Here is a 9,054-nt window from a genome sequence, read left to right on the forward strand (position 1 = left end):
GACGGGCAGGGCGCCCGGCTGACGGGTGCCTACGTGTGCCCCGCGGAGCCGCTCAGCTCCGATGGGGAGGGCCCACAGCCCGGCCGGGCGGCCAGCGTGCGCGGGCACCCTTCGGGCTCCTCGGAGACCACCTCGCCCTCCTCGGACCCTGGCATTGAGGCCGACCTCACCAGCAGGACCGCCAAGCCCTTCCTGCCTGGCGGCCGGCACGGCGAAGACCTCAGCTCGCCCGGCTCCGACTCGGACGTGGAGGGGGAGATCGAGGCGGCCTTTGCTGGCGGGCGCCTGGTCAGCAACATGATCTCCTCCATCTCGGAGACGGAGCTGGACCTGAGCAGCGACAGCAGCAGCGGCAGGTCCTCCCACCTCACCAACTCCATCGAGGAGGCCAGCTCGCCCACCTCAGAGGCCGAGCTGGAGACGGAGCTGGAGGCCCCCGGCCTGATGGGCATCAAGGACTCCCTGCTGCTGGACAAGGGCAAGGAGGAGGAGGAGGAGACCCTGGAGAGGGAGCTCCCGGAGCACGGCGTGGTGAGACGGGAGAGCCTGGCGGAGCTGAAGATGGAGGGCTACTATGACAGCCTGAACCCGGTGGACTCCTCTGCACCTGCAGGCCAGACGGACCTCTCCACCTCCAGCCCCCTGGACCTGAAGATTGACCCAGACCACAGCCTGGAGAGCATCCGGCGCTCCTTCTACCTGCCCGTGGGGCCCAAGCTGATGCCTGAGGCTGACGAGGAGGACAACAGTGAGTATGACTCCGACTCGGAGTCAGAGCCCGACCTGAGCGAGGACTCGGACTCGCCCTGGCTGCTCAGCAACCTTGTCAACAAGATGATCTCTGAGGGCTCCTACCCCATCAAGTGCCCGGATGAGTGCTTCCAGCAGACCCACTCGCTCTGCGACACCATCTCCCCAGCCTCCGACCTGGAGCCCGAGATACTGAGCGAGGCGCTGGATGGGGAGCCCGGCTCGCGGGACTCCCCGGTGGGCACAGGGGAGCCGGCCGCCCTGCCCCACTGCCAGCGCGCCATTGAGCTGGTGGACATGGAGACGCTGCGCAGCTCCCTCCAGCGCGCCGAGGACGAGCGGGCCCTGGGTGCTGGGACAGAGCCGGCGCCAGAGCCGCCTGCCGATGAGCCGGGCCCCTTCCTCTTCCTGAGCAACCCCACCAATGACACCATCGCGCCCGTCTTCCCGGGGCGCCCCGTCACCCTCGACAGACTGGGCACCTCTGAGGTCCTGGCCACCTTCGGCTGCCGCCCCGCGCCGCCCCGCGCCTCCCCGCGCGCCTCCCCCGGGACCGAGGCTGCCGCCGGGGAGCACCGCGCCACCATGGCGCCGCCAGCCACTGGCCCAGAGGACTGGGCTGTCGACAGGGACCTGGACTCGGGCATCCTGGAGGCCGACGACATGATCGACGACGTCCGGTTAGCACCCCAGGGGCAGGGCCCCGACGCCGGCTCGCCCGCCCTGGATGTCTCCACCGCCAAGACCAACCGCGGCTTCACCATGGCCTACTCCACAGACGAGGACGAGGCGCCCTACCTGAAGGGCTCCCCCTTCCCCGAGGACCCGCTGCGGGGAAGCTTTGGGGGGGAGCTGCCACCTGCCCCCGGGGCGCTGGAGCCGCGGGCGCTGGATGAGTCCCTGGCCTACGACTCGATGAAGTACACACTGGTGGTGGACGAGCACACGCAGCTGGAGCTGGTGAGCCTGCGGCGCTGCACCTCAGTGCTGAGCGACGACAGCGACCTGCTCCGCGCCTGCGACCGCTGCGACCTGGAGGATGAGGCGGCCTTTGGAGATGGGCTGGTGGCCCCTGACGCCCACAGCTCCTCCGAGGACTCGTCCCCTGAGGCCGACCTGCAGTTCTCCAAGAAGTTCCTCAATGTCTTCGTCAACAGCACCTCCCGTTCCTCCAGTAAGTGACCCGTGCCGGGCCATGCCATGCCATGCCATACCAGGCTGCTCAGTGTGCTGTCGGCGGGCTGGCTGCTTTCCGCTGTCCTGGCTCGGCCATCCCGGCCATGGCATCGTCCCCGTGTGGCATAGCACGGCGCGGCATGGCACGGGAGGTGGGGCAGGGACAGGGTGGCTGCGTGGAGCGTGGGGCCGGACCCGAAGGCCGTGGTCTCTCCCCCGTGGGGCCGTGAGGTTTTGCTGGGTGGCCGGTCCCCAACATGCCTTTGCACCAGCACCCCGCGGGGTCCTCGGCCTCGGTGGGGGGTGCAGGGCCAGGGGCTCAGGTGGGATCCTCCGAGGAGGGGCCTGATCCCACGGGTGATGGCCATCTGCTCCCCAGGGTGGGCAGAGGTGGGAGGTGCCCCCCAGCCCTACAGCAGCCTCCTTCTCTGCAGGCACAGAGTCCTTCGGGCTGTTCTCCTGCATGGTGAACGGGGAGGAGCGGGAGCAAACCCACCGGGCTGTCTTCAGGTGAGCAGTGAACCCGGCCATGCTGGCCACATGCACCTTGGGGGGGGGGGGGGCCACCCAGGACCCCCTCTCCCATGGCTCTGCCCCTCCCTGCCCGTGTCCTCCTTCTGGCTATCCCCCCCAGGTTCATCCCCCGCCACGAGGACGAGCTGGAGCTGGACGTGGATGACCCCATCCTGGTGGAGCTGGAGGAGGATGACTACTGGTACCGGGGCTACAATATGCGGACGGGGGAGAGGGGCATCTTCCCCGCCTTCTACGCCCACGAGGTTGTCGGCCAAGCCAGGGACGCCATCGGTAGGAGCCTGCGGGGCCCTGGGGGCCGTAGGGGGGTGGCAGGGGCCGTGGGGCTCGGGGGGACGCGGGGGGCTCAGGGCGCCGTCTCCTCGTCCCCTCTCCCCGCGCAGGCCTGAAGAGGAACCCATGCTGGGTGGAACGGTTCAATGTGCAGTTCCTGGGCTCGGTGGAGGTGCCGTATCACCAGGGCAATGGCATCCTCTGTGCCGCCATGCAGAAGGTGAGCCCGAGGGAGGGGGATGGCAGCGTGACCCCCCCGTCCCTGTGCCGGCTTGGGCTCCACTCTCATGCCCGCCATCCACCCCCATGCCCCCAGATTGCCACCACCAGGAAGCTGACGGTGCACCTGCGCCCGCCGGCCAGCTGCGACCTGGAGATCACGCTGCAGGGCATCAAGCTCATCCTCACTGTCACCGAGTACAGCCGGGACGAGGAGGTGAGGGGCGCGGGCGGGGGGGCCGGGTGCCTGCCCTGCCATGAGCCGGGCGCCCACACCTCGGGTGGCTTTTCTCTTCCAGTTTGAGCGCTGCAGCCACTTCTTCCAGATGAAGAACATCTCCTTCTGTGGGTGCCACCCCCGGAACAGCTGGTGAGACCCCATTCTCCCACAGCCCCTTGGGTGCTCCCAGCCCCAAGGGACCCCCCCTCCATCCCCTGCCCGGGGGCACCCACACTCCTGCGGTGCCATGCCAGGTTCCCCTGCTTGGTGCCCGTCCTGTCCCAGCTGCCCCAGCCCCAGGGACCGAGTGGGTGTCCCCTCTGCAGAGCCCCCTGCGGCTGCCGGACCACCCCATGGGGCAGGAGTGGGGTGTGTCCCCCCCCCTCACCCTGCCCTCCCCCTGCAGCTACTTTGGGTTCATCACCAAGCACCCGGTGCTGAGCCGCTTTGCCTGCCACGTCTTCGTCTCCCAGGAATCCATGCGACACGTCGCCGAGTGCGTCGGGTAAGATGGGGACGGGGGCTGGCCGTGCCAATGCTGGGGATGCAGGGGGTTGCAGTGCTGGGGGTCTGGGCGCAGGGGGTCTGGCTGTGCCGGGGCTGGATGTGCAGGGGTTTGCGGTGCCGGGGTCCGGGCCCCGGCCCAGCCCTGAGCCACCCCATTGTGCCCTTCCTTGCAGACGAGCGTTTCAGGAATATTACCAGGAGCACCTGGAGTACGCCTGCCCCACAGAGGACATTTACCTGGAGTAAGGGGGCAGTCACTGTGTCTCCTGCTTCCGCACCCCCCTCCAGCCCCACAGATGGCCAGAGACTCTGTCTGACCCCACAACCAGCCGGCTTGGCCCCCCCTGCACATGCTCCAGCCCATGCCCAAACGGACTCCCCGCACATCCTCACCGCTTCTCGGGGGGGCTGGGGGCCAGGCCGCAGCCGCGGACCATGGGTGGGTATCCAAGGTGCGCCCAGCATTGCCCCGGCCCTGTGCCCTAGGGACCCCGGCCACGGAGGCGATGCAGCCGAGCCTCGGGGCCGGGGGAGAAGCTGCCCCCCCTGCATGAGCAAAGCCAGCCTGGTGGCCGCAGGAGCAGGGACCTGCCGTGCCCCTGGCCAGCCGCTGCCGCAGGGGATGGAGATGCCGGGGGAGTGCGTGGCGGGCAAATGCTCGCAGGGGCAGCAGGGCAGTGGGGGGGGTCTCAAGGGGATGAATGGGGCTGGAGGGAGGCTGTGGGGGGGCTGATGGGGGCCATGGAGAGGTGGGGGTGCTGGGGTGAGCGTCTCCAGCCATGAAGCCCCCAAGTCTATGCTGTCCCCCTGCACGGCGGCAGCACCAGCCTCCCAGCCCCCCCGGGGGTCTCCCCCCGCAGCTGCAGGCCCCCAGGAACAGCCCACCCCAGTGCAGCCACCTTGGCCCTGTCCCCTCCACGGCCCCAGTGCTGCAGCTCCCCGGGGAGCGCAGCACGGCCCCTCCTGCCCCAGCCCCCTCGCCTCCATTGGTGTCCCCAGTCCCTGCCCCACCGCTGCTCTGCCATCCCCTCCTTCCCTGGGGGGCTGTGCCGGCCGTGGGGCGCAGGACCGGCACTCGGTCTGGGGGGCTCCCTACAGGGCGGGGGGCGATGCCGCCGGCCCCGCGGGAGCCCCCCTGGCCTGAATGTATTTGCCCTGCGAGAGGAAAACCCGCGGCCGGGGCGGCTGCCGGGGTCCGGCCCGAGTGTGGCACCGGGCAGGCGGCCGCCCCCGCTCCTCACTGCTGTGCCTGGTGATTTATTTTGCTTGCCGGCCCCGTATATCTGACCAGTGCTAGTTTAGTGACTATAACTCCACTCCGCTCTATGTACCAATATTTATCTCGTAACTCGAACGACAGGAGGAGTCCTGAGCAACTGACACTTGTACAAACCCTGGTTAAAGGTTCTCCCCTCACTGCCTTGTCATCCACTTGGTCTTTCAATAAAATATATGCTTGGTGTGACCGCGAGCCTGGGGATGCTCTGTCGGTGCCGCGGGGGCAGCAGGTCAGAGAGGGTGGGTCTGTGTGGGGTGCAGGGTGGGGGCACTGCACCCAGGAGAGTGGGGTGCACTGCTGCGTGCAGGGAAGGCGCGTTGCAATCAGGAGTGGGGTACGCGAGTGTGCGTGCAGGACCACGGGCTGCAGCAAGGGCTGTGGGGGTGCATGTGCAGGAGGAGTGGGGGAAATGTGGGGCACAGCTGGGTGTGCAGGGTGCATGGGATGGGTGGGCGTGCATGGGGGGGGTGTGCACAGGAGGAGCAGAGCATGCAGGTGCATGGGGGGTGTGTGTGTGCAAGAGGCATAGGGCATATGGGGTGCATGTGCAGGGTGCACGGTTGCATCTGCAGGAGGTGTGGGGTGCTCAGCTGGGTGGGCAGGGTGCTGTGGGGTGCACCGCTGATGTGGCATGGCTCCTCCTGCCGCCCCCGCTCCCGGTCACCTCGTGCAGTCCGTTTCTGCTTGAGTGTCACTGCCACGCTGCAGTGCCCCGAGGTTTGGGGTGCAGCTTTCCAGCTCTGGAGGGGGGGCTGCAGCAGCCTGGGGGCAGCGAACCGTTACCCCAGGGCAGGAGGACCCAGCCTGTGGCACCCCGTGGCAGGGAAGCCGCACGGACCCGTGCTGGGTCCTGCCCTGTGCCCATGGCTATGAGGGAAGGAGGCATTAGTGTTGCCGAAACGGGCAGTGCTGTTGTGGCACAGAGACTGGAGCATCAGGCATGGGGAGAGCTGGGCTTGGGGATGGAGTGGCATGGGGGCCGCCAGGCTCAGGAGTGATGGCTGCGGGGACGGACGGGTACCGGGACCTCAGGGTGTGGGCACAGCGTGGCTGGGCTGGCAGCATGGCTGGGGGGACACAGGACCGGTGTGGTGTGTGGGAGGTGGTGGGACCCCCACCAGCTCCCCGTGCCGGCTGCAGAGACAATAGGGGGGAATGCCTGCTGGGGGCTGCTGTGAGGCACCCCCCCAGCCCCAAAGCCCCATCCTTCATGCCCAACTCCACAGGCTGTGTGGGAGGAGGGCTCTCTTGGGTGGGGGCTGCAACCCCAGCTTGGGGTTTGCTCTGGGGGGCATAGGAGCAGCAGCAAGGAGGGGTGGGCAGGAGCTGTGCTGGCGTCCCCTAACGTATCACAGTGGAGTGGGATGGACCCTAGAGAATGTGCCTGGGCATGAGGCCGAGGTACCAGTGAGCTCCCAGCACCTTCATGGGCCTTGGGGCCCAGTACACTGCTGAGCAGCTCGAGCATATGCCAGTGGAAGGGTGATGGTCCTGGGGGGTCACTGGGGTGACCAGAATGCCTCCTGTGCTGGAGAGGCTGCCTGGCGTGGGGTTGCTCGGCTGGGGTCCCCCAGGACCCCGCACACCTCTCCTACCCTCTTCCTCTCCACTCCTTCACCCTCAGCTGCTGTTTTTCCCCCCAGGCAACCATGAAGTCCAGGTTCGCCAGCAGCTGCAGACACCGAATGAGGCCTCGTGCCTCATGCGTGTCACCCCCCCTCAGCTCTGGGCATCCAGCACCCAGGAACCCCAGTGCCATGTGGCCGGGACCCAGGAGGTGCTGTAACGTCCCTGCACCTCTGCTCCCAGTGCTGCTCTGGCTGGGGACGGTGGCACCATGCCCCAGCCTGGGGTGAGATGCTGGTGGCGCTGGTGGCTCTGCCAGGGCCTGGTGGGGCTGCAGCTGGGCAGACGTATCTGTCTGGCACAGACGGCCCCAGCACAGTCCCCAGCACCCTGCCTGGAGGCTGGTGGGAGCCGGGGCGATCCCCAAATGCAGTCACTGTCCTCAGGGCAGGCAGCCGGACACAGGGCAGCATGGGCAGAGATGGGCAGCGGCTCTGTGGGGTCCTGGCTCTTTCCACCCATGGCTCCGGTGCTGCTGCAGGAGGAGGTGCAAGAGAGTGCCAGGGAGGAGGCAGAATGTGTCCCCAAGGACACCCAGTGCTCAGCACGAGGTGCCGCAGGGCCTGCAGCAGCATCACTGCTCCCAAGAGCTGGCGTGGCCCCAGCCCTGCAGCGGCACAGCTCAGGGCGACCCTTTTGCCTGGGTAAAAGTCCCGCATCAGCCTTGGAGACGGCGAGTGCTCCCAGCCCCTCAGCAGCCCACCTGTCCTGGGAACAGGGGCATGGCCACGGCTCAGCCGGGTACCCTGGGGCAGGGCACGGTGGAGGGCTTGGTGCTGGGGAGGGACACGGGTAATGGCATCGAGATGGGGTGCAAATGGGTCCCCAGGGGTGGTGGGGGCCCCATGAGCGGGGTGGGATGGGTGGGAGCCTGTGGGGCTGTAGCGGCTGGCACGCTCCCCTGCAGACCACCACAGCTGGCTTCACGGTGCCGCTTGCCAGCCCCGTGGCCATGCATTCCCGGCTCTGTGGCCGGACCCTGGCCTGAGCACGTCTGTTCTTCCGAGACTCCCACTTGGCCCTGGTCCTATGGGGTGAGCCCCAGACGTCAGGCGTGGGGCGGTGCAGGGGACAGGCCAGCACCGGAGGGGACGTTGGTTGTGCAGATCACTGCCGGGTCTGGGAGCATGAGGGTGCCCGCAGCGCTGCGCCAGCTCCAGGGCTGCCCCCTCCAGCAAAGCCAAGCCTGGCACGGTGGCTCTGGGATAGCCCGGCTCCCCGCAGTGGGGCACCAGTCCTGGGAAGCTGCCCCCCCCCCCAGCAAGGCAGCCCTGGGGCGCAGGGGGCTGACAGGTGCAGGTCTGTCCTGTGCCACCCTGCACGGATGAGCAGTGAGTGGCCCTGGCCCCCCCCCAAAGTGCAGCGGGACGTGGCCCCTGCCCAGCCCCACTTCCCCTCCGCTGTCCCTGCCACTGGCTCAGGCCTGGGGGAGAACAGGAGCCCCAGTGGGCAGGAAGGCTGGCTGCCCATGCCTGTCCATGGCCAGGGTGCTGGTGAATCCCCCATGGAGGGGCAGAGAGGTCCCAGACAGCAACCCCGGTCTGGGGGGTGCTGGAGCTGAGAGACACCACACAGAACAAAGGAGAGCTTTCTTATAAATTTATTACATAATAATAATAATAATTAATAATAATAATAATATAATATAAGAAACATAGATCTCTGTGGGGTATGTGTATCACAACGTCAAGGGCGGGAGGCGAATGGCCACACCTCCATGACTCTGGAGAAGGAGAAATCTCCTCCGAAAATCCATACAAAATAAGGGTGAAGTCAAACTGACCTCATAAAATTAAAAACAGAACAAAAACCCACAGGTGAGTCCGTCTGGGTAAGAAACAAGAGTGTGGATGTTCGAGCCGTGTGCGCGTGCGTGTGGTCGCACGCGTGTGTGCGAGGGCTGGAGCCGGTATATGCACATGCAGTGGGTGTGAGCGCGCGCCCGGGGGGCGTGCGGGGGTGTCTCCGCGGGTGACACATGCATGCGGCAGTGAGGGCTGCCCACGGGCGGACAGAAAGAAAACCGCGCTGCACTTTGTCGCTGTTTAGAAATGGTTTTTGGCTGGCGAAGCTCTTCACCACCAGGAACAAAGTGCTTTGGGTTTTGTTTTCTCTTCTTTTACAGTCAGAATTACAGACAGGAGCTGATGGAGAACAGGGATTGATGACATTAGTCTGGACAAAGGAAAAATACCAACAACTTTAAAAAAAAAAACCCCTTCAAAGCAAAAAAAAAAAAGTGTATCCCTTTTTACAGAAGATAACCCAAGTCATTGAGAAGCCATGAGAATCACAGTAACCGCTGTGCGCGGCTGGTCCCGGCGCCACCGGGACGGCGCGGCCAAGGGGTGCGGTGCTTGCTGCCGGCCGCGCCGCAGGCTCGTGGGGTCGGTTCCTCGCCCGCTACCGCTCTGCCTTCTCCTGGATGGCTTTTCAAAATGAAATGTCTCACTGGGTCTGGAGATGTTTG

The 9,054-nt window shown here is 66.3% G+C and overlaps 1 protein-coding gene across 1 annotated transcript in view; it reads left to right on the forward strand.

Annotated features, from left to right (window-relative positions):
• MAPK8IP2 (mitogen-activated protein kinase 8 interacting protein 2) overlaps window positions 1–3,925 on the forward strand; it is a 15,236-nt gene extending 11,311 nt beyond the window's left edge. The window contains exons 8-16 of the mRNA XM_010566060.1: window positions 10–1,092; window positions 1,141–1,924; window positions 2,361–2,436; window positions 2,561–2,733; window positions 2,844–2,953; window positions 3,050–3,169; window positions 3,258–3,322; window positions 3,579–3,677; window positions 3,853–3,925. Coding sequence (XP_010564362.1) covers window positions 10–1,092; window positions 1,141–1,924; window positions 2,361–2,436; window positions 2,561–2,733; window positions 2,844–2,953; window positions 3,050–3,169; window positions 3,258–3,322; window positions 3,579–3,677; window positions 3,853–3,925 — 2,583 coding nt within the window. The remainder of the gene's footprint in view (window positions 1–9; window positions 1,093–1,140; window positions 1,925–2,360; window positions 2,437–2,560; window positions 2,734–2,843; window positions 2,954–3,049; window positions 3,170–3,257; window positions 3,323–3,578; window positions 3,678–3,852) is intronic.
• Window positions 3,926–9,054: the final 5,129 nt, after the last annotated feature.

The sequence above is a fragment of the Haliaeetus leucocephalus genome, unplaced genomic scaffold (assembly GCF_000737465.1).
Source record: "Haliaeetus leucocephalus isolate CR32 unplaced genomic scaffold, Haliaeetus_leucocephalus-4.0 Scaffold202, whole genome shotgun sequence".
NCBI classification, from domain to species: Eukaryota; Metazoa; Chordata; class Aves; order Accipitriformes; family Accipitridae; genus Haliaeetus; species Haliaeetus leucocephalus.